Source organism: Anolis sagrei, chromosome Y, assembly GCF_037176765.1.
Source record: "Anolis sagrei isolate rAnoSag1 chromosome Y, rAnoSag1.mat, whole genome shotgun sequence".
Classification (NCBI taxonomy): domain Eukaryota; kingdom Metazoa; phylum Chordata; class Lepidosauria; order Squamata; family Dactyloidae; genus Anolis; species Anolis sagrei.
The window spans coordinates 38,239,992-38,261,903 of record NC_090035.1 but is presented as its reverse complement, the minus strand read 5'-3'; the positions used below and the strand labels follow the sequence as shown (position 1 = coordinate 38,261,903).

The 21,912-nt window shown below is 41.0% G+C and overlaps 1 protein-coding gene across 2 annotated transcripts in view; it reads right to left on the bottom strand.

The window, feature by feature from the left end:
• LOC137095166 (neuron-specific calcium-binding protein hippocalcin) overlaps positions 1-21,912 on the bottom strand; it is a 75,151-nt gene that overhangs the window by 30,251 nt on the left and 22,988 nt on the right. The window contains exon 2 of one of the 2 annotated variants that reach the window (XM_067461511.1): positions 11,613-12,017. In XM_067461511.1, coding sequence (XP_067317612.1) covers positions 11,613-11,990 — 378 coding nt within the window. In that variant the 5' untranslated portion in view covers positions 11,991-12,017. The remainder of the gene's footprint in view (positions 1-11,612; positions 12,018-21,912) is intronic. The other variant, XM_067461512.1, reaches the window with a different exon arrangement.

Below are 21,912 nucleotides of genomic sequence, written 5' to 3'. Positions count from 1 at the left end.
AAGGGCGGGAAAAGCTTCCTCCTATGGCTTAAGAAATTTAGCAATGCTGTGCAGGACTTAGCAGTGCTTGCTTCAAAAGGGCGGGAAAACCTTGCTTCTGGCTGGAGACTTGCAAAATAGCAAACTGTGCATAACTGAGCAGGGCTTGCTTCTGTTGTTGAAGCAAAATGTTGCAATTTTGCTAAGACAGCTGGCTTGTGGCTGGAGACTTTGCAAAATAGCAAACTGTGCAGGACTGAGCAGGGCTGGCTCCTGTTGCTGGAGCCTTTGCAAAGTAGCAAATTGTGCAGAACTGAGCAGGGTTTGCTTCTGGCTGGAGCAAAATGTTGCAATCTTGCTGAGGTCTGCTGGTTGCTGGCTGAAGACTTTGCAAATAGCTGTGCAAGACTGAGCAGGGATTGAAGCAACCTTGCAAAGCTAGCTGAGTAGATCTTCAAAAAGGCAGGAACTTGTAGCAAACTTTGCAGACTTTCAGGCTCCTCTGCAAGGAAGGTGGAGCTTGAAGCAAAGAAGGAGATTGCCAGCCCCTCCTTTCTGGTCATGTGGGCTACCCTTCCAAGATGGCCGAAAATGAAGAAACACAGGCAGATGGATACAGATAATGGAACTTGAAATGGCCCTGTGCAGTCCCTGTTTTATAGCTTTTTTTCTACTCCCGGGTGACAGAAGCTACCAGCTTCCATCTTCTACTGGGGCAGAAGCCACCAGCTTCATCTTCTACTGTGCTGCTGCACGCTGGGCCTGTGCATGAGACTGTAGACAGGACATAAATTCTGTGTGCCCAACGGGACGCTGGGGCTGCCTCAGATTAAAGGCCTTTGGATTTCCTTAAAACACAGTCTCTAGAATACTTAAAGGTTCAACAAAGTTCTTTATTAATTAAAACAAACAGGTACTTTAAGGCTTTCTTAACAGTTTATTGGCTCTTTCAATCTTGTCCATAGTGAACAGGCACTATCTTCTTAACTGTAACTAATGGGGAAATCCTTAACTTCTAATCTGGGCAGTCTGTCTTTGCCTCTGTTGGTGTGGAGCCCCTACACCTGGTACCAACTGCTTCTGGTTTCCATGAGAGACCCTTACCAAGCAGAGCTTTGTAGACTTCCAGGGGGAAAGGAGTTCAGGTTTCTGTGATGGCTGGCTGAGGTCCCTAGGCAAAGGAGCTGTAAGGCTGTATGATCCTTGGCCAAGCTGTGGGCTGTATAACCCCGGCCAAGCTATAGAAGATGAAGCTTTGTACAGGAGTTCTTGGTATTATGTCCTGCATGGAAAGCTTCTCTGTGTGGACTGAACTCAAAATGGCTCCTATTCCCTCCAAAAACCCAAACCCAGGGAACCTAACTATAATTGACAGGTGGCTTGCCCTATGATTGCAGCCAAAACATGTCCTCTAAAGTAACAATTAAGTGCACAGTTCTGTGTAAGGTAGCAACAATGACTAGCAACAATGTGTTTTATCAGTTTAGGCCAGTGATGGGCAACCTTTTGAGTGTGGTGTGTCAAAATTTGCCAAAAAACCAAGCATAATTCAGGTGGTGTGTCACTTCAAGGAAAAAAACCATAATTTCGCAATATTTAATTTAAATAACAAAAAATATATAATTGTAATTCCCACTTTCTCTCTTATCATGTTGTTCTACCCCTCTTTATGTAAATAATATCCTTTTTGGAGTGTTTAATAAAAATATAATTTTAAAAACCCAACAAAATATTATTTATTTTTAATTTAATTTAAATGTATTTCTAGCATTTAATATGCTATTTAATGTTTTTCTAATAATAATAATGCAATAATAAAGTAACATTGCAAAATAATATTTTGATATTTAATTTACCATATTTAAGGCATATATATATATATATATATTAGAGCTGGGCGGTTTTGTTTCGTTAATTCGTAATTCGTTAATAATTCGTTAATTTTTTAAATTACAAAACGATAACGAACCATTCTGGAGCAATTTTTTTAAAAAACGAATTTTTAAATAGTTTTGTAAATGCTTCGCATTTCGTTATTGTATTCGTTTCATTATTGTTTTGAGGTCGTTTCGTTATTATTTCCACATGTCTGGGGCAAGTTTTATGGTTGTTTTTTGTTTAATTAGTGAAAAAAAATTATAATATCACACCAACAGTCAACAACAGAGGGAGAGGGAAGCTTCAGAAGTTTTTGGAGGTTTTTTAGCGTATTTCACGGTCGCGTCCGCCATTAACGAATCGATTCGTTATTGTTTTGGAAATCGATTCGTTAATGTTTTGTAATTTTTTTCACATTTACGAAATTTCGTAAATATCGAACTTTTTAAAAGGAAAATTTTGTAATTATTTTAAATAACGAAACGCAAAAACCCCCAAAAAACGAATCGATTTTAGAAACAAATTTTTCCGTTGTTACCCAGGCCTAATATATATATATGGTATATATTAAAATAGATTTAAAATGCATTAAATTAAAATGCATTAAATTAAATATCAAATTAAAATGCAATTTACCATTTCATTTAAGGCATTCTGAAATATTTGAGTAATATAGCAAAGTAATATTATCATTTAATTTAATTTAAATATGTAACTCCTTAATATTTAGGAAACCATGCAAAATAATATTCGTTTACTTAATAATTAAATAAACCATTATTATTTTGCTATGTTACCTAAATATTAATAATAATTAAATATTTTTGCAATGTTTCCTAAATATTAAGGAGTTACATATTTAAATTAAATTAAATGATAAATAATACTTTGCTATATTACTCAAATATTTCAGAATGCATTAAATGAAATGATAAGTTGAATTTTAATTTGACATTTAATTTAATGCATTTTAAATATTTGAATAATATAGCAAAGTAATATTATTTATCATTCAGTTTAAATATGAAACTCCTTAATATTTAGGTAACATTGCAAAATAATATTAGTTTATTTAATAATTTAATAAACTAATATTATTTTGCAATGTTTCCTAAATATTAAGGCGTTTACATATTTATATTAAACTAGCTGCCCCTGCTACACGTTGCTGTGGCCCACTCTGTGTATATGTGTATTGTGTGTGTATGTGTGTATATATTTGTGTATATGTGTATATATGTGGTTTTGTGCTTTTTTGGCTTTTTAAGTCTCTTCTGCTATGTTTTTTAGTGTTTTTATAAGTGATGGTCACTTGTTGGCCTGAGAGGTGGCACAGTTTGGTGGTATGGAAAATTAAATAATGAGAAAGTCTGCTTAATAATAATAACAACAGCAATAATAGTATTAGTAATAATAGAATCCTAGGGTAGGAAGGGACCTCCAAGATCCATCCAATCCTGCCCCACAATCAAAGCACTCCTGATGGGCATTCACTCTCTGCTTAATAATAATAATAATAATAATCGAATTCTAGGGTAGGAAAGCACCTCCAAGGCCCATCCAATCCTGCCCCACAATCAAAGCACTCCTGAGATATGAACATTCACACTCTGCTTAACAACAACAATCGAATTCTAGGGTAGGAAGGGACCTCCAAGGACCATCCAATACAGCCCTTTCTGCTATAAAGGACAAACACAATCAAAACACTCCTGATAGATGGCCATTCAGCCTCTGATTAAGAAGAAGAGGAGAAGGAGGAGACATCTGGGATTTCCTTGGATTTAGAATTTACCTTCAATCAAACAGCAGTCTGGACTCAGCTGCGGGGGGGGGGGGGGGTTCATTCTACCTCCCCACACGCTGCCTTTTTTCACCATTTTCAGTGTTGTGCGTGCAGCCTGCGGGGAAAATGGGGCGGGGGTGGAGCTCCCTGGCTCAAGAACCAGCGGAGCAGCCTCACATAACCAGGAAGAAAGGAATTGTGCGTGGCTGAAGAGGTGGGCCCAGGAACTTTTGAAATTCCCGGGGTGGGGCCTTCTTTCCAGGCGGCCAATGGGAACGGAGGTACAAGGAAGAGGCATGGCCTTTCCCGCCCAGGGCTTTTACTTAAATGAAGATTGGGCAGGGCTTCGGCCTGCTTTTGCGAGCAGTAGGGAAGAGGCCCCTTTCCATGCATGCACGGAATTGATTCTAAGGAGGCTTACTGCAGCCTGGGTTTCTCTCTATGGAATAAGTACTTTCTTTCCTATTTATTTTTTTAAATGGCATAAAATAAATAAACAAATTGTCAGTAGAAATGGCTACGTGTGTCAGTACTGACACCCATGTCATAGGTTTGCCATCATGGCCCTAAATCATAGTATGATAAAACACTCTTATCTGGACTTTTGCAAGCCTTTATTTACAGAAAAGGATCCTTTTTTCTGTAAAGGGAACAGTTGCATTTTATCCTGGGAATCTTTGCAGCAAAAAAAGATTTGCTTGGACTGTATCACGATCAATCCCTTACCTGACTAATCTCCTAATAGGCTTTTTTGAAGGGATATCTGTCACAATCCCCTTTTCTTCTAAATTCTCTCATTTTGGTCATGGTAAAAAGGAGAGCAGCAGGCAGAGAGGCCAAATCCTGTCTAATTTTTCCCCTTTTTGTAGTTCGAGGTCATTTTGGTCGGTTGCTGTTGTGATGGGCCTTTGAGTCTCGTTAATACCATACATTAATGAGACTCGAAGGCTCATCACAACAACTCGAAGGCCCATAACAGTTGCTAAGATGATTCATTGGAACTTGTGCCACAAATGCCATCTGCCTGCAACAAAGAACTGGTGGGATCACAAGCTGGAAAATATTACAGGGAAGGAACACATCAAGCTGCTGTAGGACTTCCGAATTCAGACTTTTGGAGCACAATACTCCTGACCTCACGATCATGTTAGAAAACAAAGTATGGATTGTCGATGTTGCAATCCCAGGTGACAGAAGGATTGAAGAGAAACAACTGGAAAAGCTGACACGATACGAGGATTTAAAGATCGAACTGCAAAGACTCTGGCACAAGCCAGTGAAGATGATCCCAGTGGTGATTGGCACACTGGGTGCAGTGGCTAAAGACCTTGGCCTGCACTTAAGCAGAATCAGCACTGACAAGATTGCCAGCTGCCGAAGGCCACCTTACTGGGATCTGCACGCATTATGCACCGATACATCACACTGTCCTAGACACTTGGGAAGTGTCCAAAGTGTGATCAAATACAACAGTCAGCAGAGTGTCTGCTGTGGACTCATCTTGTTGTGTTTCAAATAATGATGATGATGATGATGATGATGATGATGATGATTTTTATTATGACAAAGATTCTGACACAAGCCAGTAAACGTGGTCCCAGTGGTGACTGGCACACTGGTGTAGTACCTTGGCCTGTACTTAAAGACAATCAGAGCTGACAAAATTACCATCTTTCAACTGCCAAAGGCCATCCTACTCAGATCTGCATGCATTATTCACCGATACATCACACAATCCTAGACACTTGGGAAGTGTCTGATGTGTGATCCAATGCAACAGCCAGCAGTGATCTTGTCTGCTGTGGACTCATCCTGTTGTGTTTCAAATAATAATAATAATAATAATAATAATAATAATAATAATAATAATACAACTGCAAAGACTCTAGCACAAGCCAGTAAAAGTGGTCCCATTGGTGATTGTCACACTGGGTGTAGTGCCTAAAGACCTTGGCCTGCACTTAAAAACAATCGGCACTGACAAAATTGCGGTCTATCAGCAGCAAAAGGCCCCCCTACTCAGAACTGCACACATTATTCGGTGATACATCGCACAGTGCTAGACACTTGGGAAATGTCCGACATGTGATCAAATACAAAAGCCAGCATAGTGATCTTATTTGCTGTGTACTAATCTTGTTGTGTTTAATAATAATAATAATAATAATAATAATAAGCATAGTGATCTTGTTTGCTGTGTACTAATCTTGTCGTGTTTCAAATAATACTGTTTGGTCTTGGATAAATGAATTATCATATGAGAGCAACTTGGTAGTAGATGCCTCTTTTGAATGAAATATATCCCCATAAAAACAAAAGCACTTTGTGATCTATGGGAGGAAAATCTAGAAATCTAGGCACAAAGAGCCCCTTTCTCTTCAATTTCCAGCAAAGGGATTCCTTATCAAATTTGGGATGATCAACCTCAAAGGGGTATTGTTTGCTCTTATGGATCTTTCCAAAATTGGGGAACCCAAAGGGACTTTGGAACCCTCTCAATGTTATTCTCCCAGTCCTTTTGTTCAGTGAGTGTTTCCCACCTCTCCAGGTGTTCCGGTTTCTCCCTGCCAAGGGCATTTCGGAGGCTCTTGGTTTATAAATATCTCAGAGACCCAGTTTGGAGCAAGCTCTGTCTCTCTTTCCCACCTGGAACATGGCTTGAAGCCATTTCCTTTGCAACCTGAGCTACTTTCCTGTATCCCATGGGGTCCCCAGCGTTTCTTTGCCTGGAGCTATAGGCTACTCACATCCGGCATAAATCCCATCCCCGAGTGGGTTCCCCCAGCCCCCAGACAGAGGAACATCCCAAATAAATAGCCATTTACTGTAAATGGCAAAAGTGTAGTTTTTCCACTGTCTTACAAGCTGGGAGGGTGCATCTATGCTATAGAATGAATGCAGTTTGATCTCACTTCAGAGATATAATAATAATAATAATAATAATAATAATAATAATCTGACACGATATGAGGATTTAAAGATTGAACTGCAAAGATTCTGACACAAGCCAGTCAAGGTGGTTCCAATGGTGATCGGCACACTGGGTGCAGTGCCTAAAGATCTTGGCCTGCACTTAAGCACAATCGGCATGGACAAGATTACCACCTCCCAGCTGCAGAAGGCCACCTTACTAGGATCTGCATACATTACTCACCGATACATCACACAGTCCTAGACATTTGGGAAGTGTCTGGCGTGTGATCCAATACAACAGCCAGCAGAGTGACCTTGTTTGCTGTGGACTCATCTTGTGGTGTTTCAAATAATAATAATAATAATAATAATAATAATAATAATAATAATAGTAATAATAATAATACTTCATTTATGTTCTGCTCTATCTCCTCCAAAGGGGAGATGCTCTCTCCATCTCTGTGGAGCACAGTTCATGGGGCTTAGAAGGGGTATCTACACTGTGGGATTAATCCAGTTTGACAACACTTGCACTGCTATGCCTCAATGCAGTGGAATCCTGGGATTTGTAGTTTGGAGAGGCCTTGGGTGTAGAACGACCTTGCTTTGATAACACTTCAACTACCACGGCTCAGTATTATGGGATCCTGAGAGTTATAGTATTCCAAGTGTTCTCTACCAAACCCCAATTCTCAGGATTCCATAGCATTGGGCCATGGAAGTTCAAGTGGTGCCAAACTGCATCCAGTCTACAGTGTAGATGCATTCTTCATCTCCATGGAGCATAATTCGTGAGGCTTCGAAGGTCTTAGGGTGCATCTACACTATAGGATTAATATAGTTTAACACCACTTTGACTGCTATGGCTGAAAACAATGGGAATCCTGGGATTTGTAGTTTCCCTGTGATCTTCGGTGCATCAAGAATGAATGCACCTTGCCACTGCCATGGCTCCATGATACAGGATCCTTGGGAGTTGTAGTCTGATGAGGCACAACCTCTCATTGGCAGAGAGGGTGAAAGGCCTTACAAAACTACATTCCCCAGGATTCCATAGCATTGGCAGTAAAAGTGGGGTTGAACGGCATTCATTCCACAGTGTAGATGCACCCCATGGGCCATGCTCCCTGACGATGCCATTTAGCATTATGTGCTAACTCAGCGGTGCACAGTTTGTTATTTGCTCACAGATGCACAGAGAACACATTTTCCTATTTGGAAATTAAGAAAGAAATCTTAGCTACAGGAGCTGTTCCCAGAACAAGGTACTTAAGGAACATTAAATCTAGCTTCTGAACATCCTAAATGACACCAAGGTAGGTAAAGGTAAAGGTTTTCCCCTGGCATTAAGTCTAGTTGTGTCTGGCTCTGGGGGTTGATGCTCATCTCCATTTCTAAGCCGAAGAGCTAACATTGTCCATGGACGCCTCCAAGTTCATATTGCCAGCATGACTGCATGGAGCACCATTACAATCCCACCAAGGCGATATGTATTGATCAATTCACATTTGCATGTTTTCAAACTGCTAGGTTGCCAGAAGCTGGGGCTAATAGCAGGAACTCACCCCACTCCCCTGATTTGAACCACCGACCTTTCAGTCAGCAAGTTCAGCAGCTCAGCAGTTTAACCCACTACACCGGGGGCTCCTCGGTGGCATAAAATGCACCAATATATTACCAAACTACAACTTCCAGGATTCCAGAGCAAAAAGTCTTCCTAGAAACAGGAATAAGATGTAAAAATTTGGCCGACATATGATGATGTCCTTGCTCCCCAAATGCACCAAATGTTTCCTGACCCCCAGAAAACAGTCCATGAAAACTCTTCGCTTTAATCAATCTAAATAGTAGATTAAACTCCTGCTGCTAATGGCCCACGCTTCGGATTAGTGATCCTTTGCGGCATGGATTTCTCCCCATTCTCTAATTAGGGCAGCAAGCTTTAATCGGTTTAATCAGCATCTTAACCAACCGGGGCTTTCGTGGATTAAACTGGGCGGGGGGAATGGTTTTAATTGCCGGCAAGGCAGGTTTAATACCCAGGGCTCATCCATTTTATTTCATTTTTCTTCCCACTCTTGTTTGGGAACTCAACTGGAGGATGGAAGACAATGGGTTGGTGATAGGCTATGATAAATAAGCATAATAATAGGTAAAGGAAAAACAACTCAGGGCTTGCAAAAATATTTTGCAAGAAATTCCTTTTTTTGGGGAGGTTCCGGAAAGTCCAGTCTTGGATGTATTACATCTGAAAATGATGGATGGAAGGAGACATCAATGGCCCAAATGACCAAATATCAACTTGGGGGAACAAAGCAAGTCACAGGGCAGTGTTTAGCAACATTCCTAATGTTGCGACCCATTAATACAGTTCCTTATGTTGTGGTTCTGGAGAGACTTATTTTGCATAGAATTATGGGAAAAAATCCATAATTCTATGCAAAAGGCTTGAGGGGTATTGGGGTAATGATACAAAAGGTTTGCTAGGGTAGACTCTCTTTCACTCAGACTCACCCCCCCCCCCGAATCAAACTCAGCCCCTCCTGAATAAAAATTCTGGCTACGGGCCTGAGTGGATGTTGCTTTTAATGAGACATGCCGCATTATCATGGGTTGTCTGCGCCCTACATCACTTGAGAAATTACACTGTTTAGCTGATATTGCACCACCTGATATCCGCTGGGAAGTAGCAACCAATAGTGAAAGGACCAAGGGAGTGACATCCCCGGCCCATCCGCTGTTTGAGTATCAGCCAGCACGCCAATGACTTAAATCAAGAAATCATAGACTCAATCATAGAATCAAAGAGTTGGAAGAGACCTCATGGGCCATCCAGTCCAAGCCCCTGCCAAGAAGCAGGAATAGTTTTCTAAGATCTACAGAGACACTTGCTGGAACACTTCAGCAAGCGAGAGTCCAAAAGTGGCAGGCTCAAACCCAGAACCTTAATCAATGGTTGATACCCAATGAGAGACTCCTTCCTGGGCACACAGAAAACTGGGCAACTTCGAAGGTGCTGAACAGACTGCGCTCTGGCACCATGAGATGCAGAGCCAACCTTAAGAAATGGGGCTACAAAGTAGAATCCACCACATGTGAGTGTGGAGAAGAGCAAACCACAGACCATCTACTGCAATGCAACCTGAGCCTTGTCACATGCACAACGGAAGACCCTCTTGCGGAAACACCAGAGGCACTCCAAGTGGTCAGCTACTGGTCAAAGGACATTTAATAGAATACCAAGTCTGCAAACTTTGTGTTTTATTTGTTTGTTTGCCTGTTTTTTTAATGCAATACAACTGTTTTGGTTCGCTCCTGACACAAATATATAAATAAAATGTTGTAGTGACCCTCAACAATAAAATTATTTTTGTTGCTACTTCACAACTGTAATTTTACTACTGTTATGAATAGTAATGTAACTATCTGATATGCAGGATATATTTTCATTGACTGGACCAAATTTGGCGCAAATGCCCAATACAGCCAAATTGGTGGGGTTGTTGTAGTTGCTGGGATTTATAGTTAACCTACAATCAAAGACCATTCTGAACTCTGGGATTCATTGTTATAGTTAGCTATTCTGAACTCCACCAACGATGGAATTGAACCAAACTTAGCGCACAGAATTTCCGTGACCAACAGAAATACTGGAAGGGTTTGGTGGGCATTGACCTCGAGTTTTGGAGTTGTAATTCACCTTCATCCAAAGAGCACTTTGGACTAAAACAATGATGGATCTGGACCAAACTTGGCATGAATACTCAATATGCTCAAATGGGGTTTGGAGGAAATAGACCATGATATTTGGGAGATGCAGTTTCTGGGATTTATAGTTCACCCACAATCAAAGAGCCTTCTGAATCTCACCAATGATAGAAGTGGCCCAGACATCCCACACAGAACCCCCATGACCAATGAGGAAGAGGAGGAGGAAGAGTAGAAGAAGAGGAAGGTCAGAGGAGAAAAATGAATGCATGGAGGAGAAAGAATTGTGGAGCATGGTCCTGCATGACTTTCCAAACCAATGCTCTAATTCAGGTATGGGCAAATCCAGGCCCGGGGGCCGGATATGGCCCCTTGAGCTCTTTTCTCAGAACTTCCTCTTTCTCACCATCCTATCCTTCCTTCCGTCTCTCTTTCCTCCCTTCCTCCCTTCCATCTCTCTCTCTCTTTCTCCCTTCTCCTTCCTTTTCGTCTTTCCTCCTTCCCTCCCTTCCCTTCCCTTCCACCCTTCCTTCACTTCCACCCTTTTGTTCCTCCTGCATTTCCTTTTTCCTCCCTCTTCCCTCTTTCTCTTTCTCCTTTCATTTTTTCCTTCCTTTTCCCTTCTCTCCCTCCTTCCCTTCTTTCCATCCTTCTTTTCCTCCCTCCCTCCCTCCCTCCCTCTCTTCCTCCCTTCTCTTTTTCCTTCCACCTTTCCTCCTGGGGGACGTATAGCTGAAGAGAAGGTAGAGAGGGAACATGAGAACCATGTTTCAAGATTTGAAAGGGTGTCCCATTGAGGAGGAGGGGAAAAACTGACTTTCCGCTGCTCTAGAGACCAGGGGAAGAGGAGGAAAAGGCAGGGAAGGGACTTGGGGAGAACCCCCTCCCCAAGTCTGCCCAACCTGCTCTGGCCCACCATGCGGCCCCCAAGTTAGAAAGTTTGCCCATGCCTGCTCTAATCTAAATACTTCCCAATCCATTCTTGCTAAATGGAAGAGAAGGAAGAGGAATTATTGTAGAGAAGGAAGAATGGGTAGGAGGAATGATGTAGGTGGACAGAGGAAGAGGAAAGGTGGAGGAAGGGAAGAGAAGGTGAAGAGAATTGGTGGGGGTGATGGAAAAAGAAGGAGGGGAGGAAAGCCAAAGTAAGAGAAAAGGGGAAGAAGAAAATGAGGAGAAGAAGGATGGAGGAGGAAGGATGAGAGGGAAGAAGAAGACGATGCAAAGGGGTGTGACTCCAGCACAGTTTCCCTAACCCACTGCTCTAACTACTCCACCTCCCAGCCTTGCTGCATCTGTGCCCCATGAGGCATATTTGTGGCCCTGAAAGCGAGGGGGCCCTCCTCACCTGCACGATCTCCAGCATCTCTTCCCGGCTGATGTACCCATTCCCATCTAGGTCATACATGCTGAAGGCCCACATGAGCTTCTGCTCCAGCTTCCCCCTCGAGGTGACGCTCAGAGCAATGATGAACTCTCGGAAGTCGATTGTGCCGTCACCATTGGTGTCGAAGGTGCGGAAGACGTGCTCAGCGAACTTGGAGGCATCACCATACGGGAAGAAGTTGGCGTAGATCTTCTTGAACTCCTCCACATTGAGGATCCCAGTGGGACAGTCCTTCAGGAATCCCTTGTACCACTCCTGCAGCTCCAGGTCCGAGAACTCGGTGTTCTCCCGGAGGTCCTGCAGCATCTCCGGACGCAGCTTGCTGTTCTGCTTCCCCATGGTTGGATCGGGGCCTTGCACTGGAAACTGGGAAGGAAAAAACACAGTCAAAACAGAGCCATGTCAGTGGGATGAAGACTCCAGTTCAGGCCTTCGCTTGTACCTTAAAGGAAGTCTCCAAAGTGCTGAACCTGTTTGGGCAACAGAGTCCTTTAGGAAGGTTCCTTAAAGCACAGATGAAAACCTGATAGATTTCCCACTTTGCTGACATATAGAATGCAGTTTGCCACCATTTTAACTCCCATGGTTCAATGGTATGGGATCATGGGAGTTGTAGTTTGGTGATGCACCAGCCCTCTTTAGCAGGCTATGTAAAACTCCCATAAACCCATAGCATGGAACCACTGCAATGAAATGCTTTCAAAATGCATTGAGTCCCCTTTGGGGAGATAAAGCCAACTATAAATAAATAAAGAAATAAATAAATAAAGGAACTTTGAAAAGAAGATGTAGGGTCTGACTTTGGCAGTCCAAGATCAAGCCAATAGAACAAATGCCATCAAAGCCAGTACTGGAAAGTTGATGACAGATCCCAAGTATAGACTCTGCAAGGAAGCAGATGAAACAATAGATCCCATCCTTAGGGATGGGATTTGCAAGAAGATCACGCAGACAGGCTATAAGCAGAGTCATAACACCGTTGCTCAGATGATTCATTGGAACTTGTGCCACAAATACCATCGGAGCACAATACTCCTGACCTTAGAAGCATGTTAAAAAACAAAGTATGGATCATCGATGTTGCAACCCCAGGAGACAGTAGGATTGAAGAGAAACAACTGGAAAAACCGACACGATATGAGGTTTTAAAGATCGAACTGCAAAGACTCTGGCACAAGCCAGTCAAGGTGATCCCAGTGGTGATCTTGTTTGCTGTGTACTAATCTTGTTGTGTTCATAATAATAATAATAATAATAATAATAATAATAATAATAATAATAGAACTGCAAAGACTCTGGCACAAGCCAGAGACTCTGCAAAGACTCTGGCACAAGCCAGTCAAGGTAATCCCAGTGGTGATCGGCACACTGGGTGCAGTGCCTAAAGACCTTGGCCTGCACTTAAACATGATTGGAGCTGACAAAATTACCATCTGCCAGTTGCAAAAGGATACCTTGCTGGGATCTGCACGCATTATTTGCCGATACATCACACAGTCCTGGACACTTGGGAAGTGTCCGACGTGTGATCCAATACAACAGCCAGCAGAGTGATCTTGTCTGCTGTGGATTCATCTTGTTGTGTTTCAAATAATAATAATAATAATAATAATAATAATAATAATAATAATAATTTAATAAAATCTACAGTGTAGATGCTAGATGCATCTATGGAATCCACCAGCTGCTTCTGGGTGGTACCAATGTATAATGGTGTGCATGCTCAGACAGTCATCTTTGTTGATCAGGGCTCTATTTTGGGCATTATAAAGGCATTGTCCCATATTTACATGCAATAGTATTGATTCATTCATCTGGAGTTCTGTGCACAAAAATGAGAACTAGAAACTTGCTTCCATTTAAAAAACAAACAAAGCACTGAGACCAAGACCCTAAAGCACAGTTCACATTTTGCAGCTTTAGGAAACTGCAACTTCATCACAGAAGTGCAATGGACTCTATTAGTGCATTGTGAAAATGGAAATCTTTGCATCAGCAGGCGTCCTCCAATGCACACGAGGCATTCCTGATGCACATTAAGGGCCTCTGATATGCACCAGCCACTCTCATTGTGTTGTGGCCCTTCTTAGCTGGCATCCGGATGTGCATTTGTTGACAGTCCTGATGCACATCAGTTACTCTGTCTTTGAGCAATGGATGCCCTTCTGTCAAAACATTATGGCAGCACCTATATTAAAACTGACATTATAAAACCACAGTTTTTAGTTTTGTGTGCACAAAAGATCAAATTGTAGAACCAGGCTTGGGTTAATGGTTTGAGAGTTGGACTATAATTCTGGAAACTGGTGTTCAAATCCATTCCAAACCCATCTTTGGCAGGCCACATTTTCTCAGCCTCAGAGGAAAGCAAAGAAAAATCCCCTCCAAAACTGTGCGATTGACTCACCATAAGCCAGAAAGGACTTGAAGGCACACAAAAACAACAACAGTGTAAAAAATCCAAATTGCCTAAATATCCCAGAGGCAACAGATCTTGTCTGACCTTGGAAGCTAAGCAGGGTCAGCCCTGGTTGTTACTTGGATGGGAGACTGCCAAGGAATATGAGGTTCTGTAGGTTCTATTTTGGAAGAAGGAGACTTTCTTTTCTCTTTGTCTTGGCCCCTGACTTAATGAGACTCCTCTAATTGAGACAGCTAATAGCATCTGCCTTACATGTGAACCTATCACAATTACAAAAGCAGCGGCTCTGATCACGTCTGAAGTCCATAGTAAGAAGCATCGTTCTCCATCCCCTTGAGACACAAAAGCATATTTGCCAGAGAATTCTGCCCTTTTCCTCCCCAAAATTACTATCCATTTTTCACATTTATTCAGGGCTTCCAGGAAGGAAAAAAAAGACATTGAGCCTCATAATGGCTAAGCTTCACTGTTCTCTCAATGTTGAATATCTCTCTGGGCTTATCGACAGGAGAGGGAGAGAAAAACAATAAGAGAAAAGGGAGACAATGTCTGCAAAAGAATGATTTTGCTTCCTGCCCTGTTCAGACCAGATCCAGGATATAAAACCCTCCACAGATGGTCGGTCAATGCGATTTAAGCAACGTGTAGTCATTGAATTTTTGAAAGCAGAAGGTGTCACCTCAATATCTTTAAACTAACTCAACCAACTCATATCAACATAATCACCACAAATATACATTTGTCCGAACGTATCTCCTTCTATGTCCCACCACGGAGTTTAAGATCTTCTGGGGAGGCCCTGCTCTTGGCCCCACCTTTATCACAAGTGAGGCTGGTGGGGACGAGAGACAGGGCCTTCTCAGTGGTGGCCCCTCGTCTGTGGAATTCACTCCCCGGGGAAATTAGATTGTCAACATCCCTCCTCTCCTTCAGGAGAAAGCTGAAGACATGGATATGGGACCAGGCATTTGGGTAGTCTGGCAGGGTAACATGGTAATGATGACTACAGCTGGAAAGGACTATGGCAATGCTAAACGGATTGACAGATTTTAGAACACGATGAACGCAGGTTTTAGAGTGGTTTTTAGTTGATATTGTATTGTGTTATATTGTATTGTATTAATTGTCTGTTTTTAATCTATTGTGTTTTGCTATTGCATTTTATTGTAATTGTGGTCATTGAATTGTGCCGGATGTAAGCCGCCTTGAGTCCCCCCTAGGGGGTGAGAAAGGCGGGGTATAAATGGCCGAAATAAATAAATAAATAAATTATCTGATGAATCTCCTTCGGGGTGACATATTCTGCTGTCAAGAATTCCATGACTGCACGTTGCTTAAGTTGCATTGACCGACCATCTGGCAGGGTTCCATACTTCGCACTTTAACAACACAACCATTCAATGCTAAGGCTTCCCACCAAAATGGAACTGCAGAGGAGAGTCTACTGAACAAGCCAGTACCTGCCGCATACCAGTACTGCCATCTGTTGAAGAGTTACGAAGGTGGAGGCATTACTATTCATTCAGCCCTCGTAATTTTATGCCATTGTTGCAGTTAATTTTGGTCAAGTTGACATCAAATTATTGCAACTTTTGGAAATGAGAAGCTCCAAAAAGCCACCCAGTTCTTCAAAATCCTGCTCAGGTTTTGCAAAGCCAGAGCTGTGGAACTTCATTTATTTATTTCTATCTATATGTAATGCTGCTTCTCTCTTTCTCCTGATGATGTACCATTGTCTTTGTTGTGGTTCAGCCAGCTGATGACGATGAGGGGATTGTTATTCCAGGGCCGGGGAGAAAGTATGGGTTTTTCAATGAGGGAAATGAGGGGAGTTTAGATTCTGTTTGGGAGAATGGGCTTGAAAGTGAAACTGCCTCTGAGTCCAACAGACAGGGAGATGCAGTAGCTGGCGAACACCTTTTGCCTATGCCTCTCAAAGCAACCCCAGATAAGGATAGGGCATTGGATGGGTGATAAAGTTCATTGAAAATCACACCTGGTTGGTGGCTGCATGATGGAGGACATGCTCCCATGCGCTCCGCACAGGAGCTGCTAGGTTTTTGAGTCAGGGGTCGAAACCTCTCCTGTTTGATGGTCTGAGGTCATGGAGGTGCCATCGGCCGATGGCGTCTAAGAGGTGCCCCCCTCAAGGATGTATCCAAAAACACCTGGCAACGGGGCACAACAGGGTGGACACAAGCCTAAGCAGGAAGCGATTAAGCTTCCCAACGCTCTATCAGCCACTGGCACAAAGAAAAGAAGGAGAAAAGAAGGAGAGAATCTTATACGAACATACTGAAAATAATAATTCAATGGCTCTTCTAAGAATCTCAGCTGACAAGATGGAAGTGGTGGAACGTTTAATTACAAGACAAAAGGACTAAACTACAAACTACAAAGGTAAATAGGGAAGGAGAGGGAAAAGAAGGAGGGGAAGAAGAGGAAAGGAAGAGGAAAAAGAGGGGGGAAAGGGAAGAAAGACCATATGGAAGGAAGGAATAAAAAACGGAAGAAAGTCCTTAAAATTAACTAACTAACTAACTAACTACCACAGCTGGGTAGAGCTAAACTCCAACAGCTCCCTCCCAAAAAGGGACAGGAGATCCAGGGCCCACGGTGACCGACGGCCGATCACCGAAAGGGTCGGCCGGCAGGGACCCAAAGGACAGAAGGTATAGTAGGCTGTGGAAGAGAAATAGTGGACTCCTAAATTTATATTCTTAAACTTACACAATTTATACAACTTATACAAAGAGAAAGGAAAAAAAGAGGCACCGCGGTTTCCTATAATACATGGTTTGAAGGTAAAGAAACCCCCCTTCACCCCCCCCCCCCCATGATAAGAAAAGAATTAAGAAAATAAAACCACAAACTGACCTTGAGACTGCCAACCTTGCTTTGGCTTGGTGACAGAAAAAGAAGGGGTGGCGATCTTATCGCCAAGAGACATCCTTGATGAAGAAGGAGAAAGGAGGAGGAGACCACGACGCGAAGGAGCCGGACAGCGATACCACGAGACTCACAAGGTGAAGACTGGAGAGATCACCCAAGAAGACGCGAAAGGAGGCCAAGCGAGACCAGAGACATCTCGCGAGAAAATGGGAGAGGACATGGCGAAGCCAGATGGCAAAAGGCAGAAGAAAGGTGGAAGAAGAGTAAGAGAAGGGAAATTTAAGGACAAGGAGGGACAGCGCAGACAGAATAAAAGAGACAAGAAGAACAAAGATAAGGAAATAGAAAAAAATAGAGGAAAAGAGCAGAAATAGGAGAATACAAACAGGAAACAGGATAATATACGAACTACTACAAAGAAAACAAAAATAAATAAACAACACATAAACATAAAAATTAAATAATTAAAATTAAATAAGGAGGAAAAATAATGGCAATGCAGGGTACGAAAGGGAAAACTCCACAACCAGTAAAGGCGCAAACAAAAAGAGACTCCCTAACAGAGGAGACAGTGTTGAATCATATATTAGCTGAAATCAAAAAGTTATCGGCCAAACAAGGTAAACAGCATAAAGAATTAAAAGAAGAAATTCAGAACACGAAGACAGATCTAAAAGAAGACATAGGCAAACTACAAGAAGATGTTGACAAAATGAAAAAGGAAAATAAAAAAATAATTAGTTCCCAAGGAAAAATGGAGAACAGGATTAACAAAATAAAAAATTTAAGTCAAAAAATTCAGCAGCAAACAGGGCTCCTAGAAAATAGAGAATTGAAATACCAATTAAGAATCAGGAATTTAGAAGAATCAAAGAATGAAAATGCCATACAGATAATGATTGATCCTCTAGCAGATTTGCTAGAAGAGTACAGAAATAATAGGACAGGACGTGGACAGGGTATACAGAGTCCTAACCGGATATGTCAAAAAGCACAAAACATCAAGAGATGTGGTAATTAGTTTATGCTAGAAAAGTACAAGGGATGGCAAAACTATGGTGAGGTGGATCTGTCATTGGTTAAGTGGACGAACAGAGAGTGCTCACTAATGCTTCCTCTTCATCTTGGAAAGAAGTGACAAGTGGAGTGCCGCAGGGTTCCGTCCTGGGCCCGGTCCTGTTCAACATCTTTATTAATGACTTAGATGAAGGGCTAGAAGGCATGATCATCAAGTTTGCAGACGACACCAAATTGGGAGGGATAGCCAATACTCCAGAAGACAGGAGCAGGATTCAAAAGGATCTTGACAGATTAGAGAGATGGACCAAAACTAACAAAATGAAGTTCAACAGTGACAAATGCAAGATACTCCACTTTGGCAGAAAAAATGAAATGCAAAGATACAGAATGGGGGACGCCTGGCTCGAGAGCAGTACGTGTGAAAAAGATCTTGGAGTCCTCGTGGACAACAAGTTAAACATGAGCCAACAATGTGATGTGGCGGCAAAAAAAGCCAATGGGATTTTGGCCTGCATCAATAGGAGCATAGTGTCTAGATCTAAGGAAGTAATGCTACCCCTCTATTCTGCTTTGGTTAGACCACATCTGGAATATTGTGTCCAATTCTGGGCACCACAATTCAAGAGAGATATTGACAAGCTGGAATGTGTCCAGAGGAGGGCGACTAAAATGATCAAGGGTCTGGAGAACAAGCCCTATGAGGAGCGGCTTAGGGAACTGGGCATGTTTAGCCTGAAGAAGAGAAGGCTGAGAGGAGATATGATAGCCATGTATAAATATGTGAGAGGAAGCCACAGGGAGGAGGGAGCAAGTTTGTTTTATGCTGCCCTGGAGACTAGGACGCGGAACAATGGCTTCAAACTACAAGAGAGGAGATTCCATCTGAATATTAGGAAGAACTTCCTGACTGTGAGAGCCGTTCAGCAGTGGAACTCTCTGCCCCGGAGTGTGGTGGAGGCTCCTTTTTTGGAAGCTTTTAAGCAGAGGCTGGATGGCCATTTGTCAGGGGTGATTTGAATGCAATATTCCTGCTTCTTGGCAGGGGGTTGGACTGGATGGCCCATGAGGTCTCTTCCAACTCTTTGATTCTATGATTCTATGATTCTATGAACTGGGGACAGCAAACAGTTTTCTAAGAAACCCTGATTGAACTTGTTCTACTTTAGATGTGAAGCCTGTGATCCATACCAGAATTGCCTATAATAATTGGGCTGTTACCTTTGCTTGGAAGACCTTTGTTGCTGCTGATATATACTGGCCACCTTTGGTGTAAAAAAAAGCGAATTATTGCTTTACTACTGGATAGGGCATTTTGAACTGCCATTTTTTGGTGGCATCCCCAGGAACCTGAGGCTATGATTCTATGAAATACTTTTTAAAAGCGCAAAAAAATCAGTATTCTATAAAGATCATAAAATAGTTATCATGAAGGAAGTGACTCACCAAACTCTAGCTAGACGGAGGAAATACTCATTCTTAACAGAAGAACTAATAAAAAATAAAATAAAATTTAGGTGGGAAAAAACAGAAGGCATTACGGTCATGCTAAACGACAAAGGTACTGGTTAAATTAGGGAGAAATGGTGAGAACTTTCTACACGGACCATATAAAAGCTAAAATGGAAGAGCCTTCTACAACAACACAAAAGGGAGGAAATTCAAAGATCCGAAAACAGAACAAGAGGGAGAAAAAGATTCGGATGAGGATGAGAAATTGAAGAAATGGAAGGAAAGCACAGCAAATCACGGAACGGAAAAGAGGAAAGAGAACTTAAGAGATTGAGAGAGTTCTTGCCAGAAAATTATCAACTGGTGCTACCTCAAGAAGTCCTACAATGGGAGATGGCAGAAAACGCTCATGAGTAGAGATATTAAAATATACTCTAATAACATCAATGGTCTAAACTCCCCCAGTAAAAGGAAGAAAATCTTCAACTTTCTGAAACAAAAGAATCCCGAACTCATTGCACTCCAGGAGACGCACATTGCAAGTAAACACATGAAACATTTAATACAAGAGAGACTGGAGAAAGAGTTCTATGCATCATGTCTTGAGAAAAAAGGAGGAGTGGTGTTATACGCAAAAGATTGGCTAACCCCAAAACAAATTTTTAAAGATCCAGAAAGAAGATATATTGGCGTTTTAATCAAAATAAAGAATCAATTTTTTTACTTTGTAATATTTATTGTCCAAATGGTTCAAAACTAAAATTCATGAGAGATTTAAAAAGGGAAATAGACAATCAAAATTGGGATGAATTAATAATATTAATTAATTAATTAATGGTTTAACAATATTTTAGCATATAGTAGCCAAGAAATATTTTAAGTTAATTCAAATAAATAAACTATTTAATTGTTAATGGGGTGGTAGATGCAAATCCTATAGTAATACAAAAAAACCCTAATAGTATAAATCGAGCATGTTTATTACCCAAAAAATTCTTACTACAATTAGAAAATCTAAATCTACAGGACATGTGGAGACATCACAAAGATACAACCAAAGATTATACATATTATTCCGGGAGACATAACTCATGGTCTCGTATAGACATGGCATGGACGACAAAAACACTGACTTTAAGAACAAAAAAGATAAACATAGCTGCAAGAACTTTCTGAGATCATGGTGCTTTAGAGGAAAAGAAACATCCTTTAGATGGAGATTGAGGGATCATCTATTTAAAAAAGAAAAAGATATTGAAAGAAACAAGAAGTTATTAGAATATCTAAATCTAAATAAGGGAGAGGAGACATCCAAAGTCACACAATGGGAGGCCATGAAAGTGGTCATGAGGGGCTGTTTAATCCAACAAGATGCCATTAATAGAAGAAACAAAAATAAGGAAACCAAAGAGATTTTAGAAAAGTTAAATAAGAATGAGAATTACTAAAAAAAACCTAAAGACAAAAAACTAATTCTCATTCTAGAATCACTTAAAAAACAATTACAATTATTACAAATCGAAAGCTTAGAAAGACAAATGAAATTTATGAAGGTAAACTACTTTCAAAATGCAAATAAAGTCAGCAAATGGCTAGCAAATAAAATAAAAGAACGAAAACAAAAGCATTTAATTACTAAAATCCAAGTTCAAGGGAAAATATATATGGAAGGAAACAGCATTTCAAGCCAATTCATCAAGTTCTACAAAGAATTATATAAAAAGACAGATGCAGCAAAAGAAAAGATAACAAAATATCTATGTGATTTGAATCTACCTGTTAACAGATACCCAGAGAGAAATCCTGAACGGTTCAATCTCTATGCATGAAATTGATGAAGCCGTCAAAAAGCTAAATAATAATAAAGCCCCAGGGCCAGATGGCTATATTGCCATATTCTATAAAACATTTAGAAATGAAATAAGTCCCTTATTACAAGATATCTTAAATAACATTCTAGAAAATAAAATAATTTCTAAATCATGGGAGCAAGCCAATATAACATTAATATACAAAGAAGGAACAGATCCAATTGAAATAAAAAATTATCACCCTATCTCATTATTAAACAACGATTACAAAATCTTCTCAATAATTATGGTTGAAAGATTAAAAACATTCCTGAAAGATTGGATATCTAAAGAACAAGCAGGATTTCTCCCCAACAGACAAATCAAGGATAATGCAAGAACATTAACAGACGCAATTGAATACTATGAGAAGCATAATGAAAAACAGCTCGCATTGCTCTTTATTGATGCTGAAAAGGCTTTTGATAAAATTAATTGGAATAATCTGAAGTTGTTAATAAAAGAGATAGACATAGGATATCATTTTAAAAATGCAGTTGAAGCATTATATACAAATCAAGAAGCCACCCTAATAATTAATGGCCAAGAAATGAGAAATCCAATTCATATTACCCAGGGTACACATCAGGGATGCCCTCTCTTCCCTCTGCTTTTTATCTTAGTGATG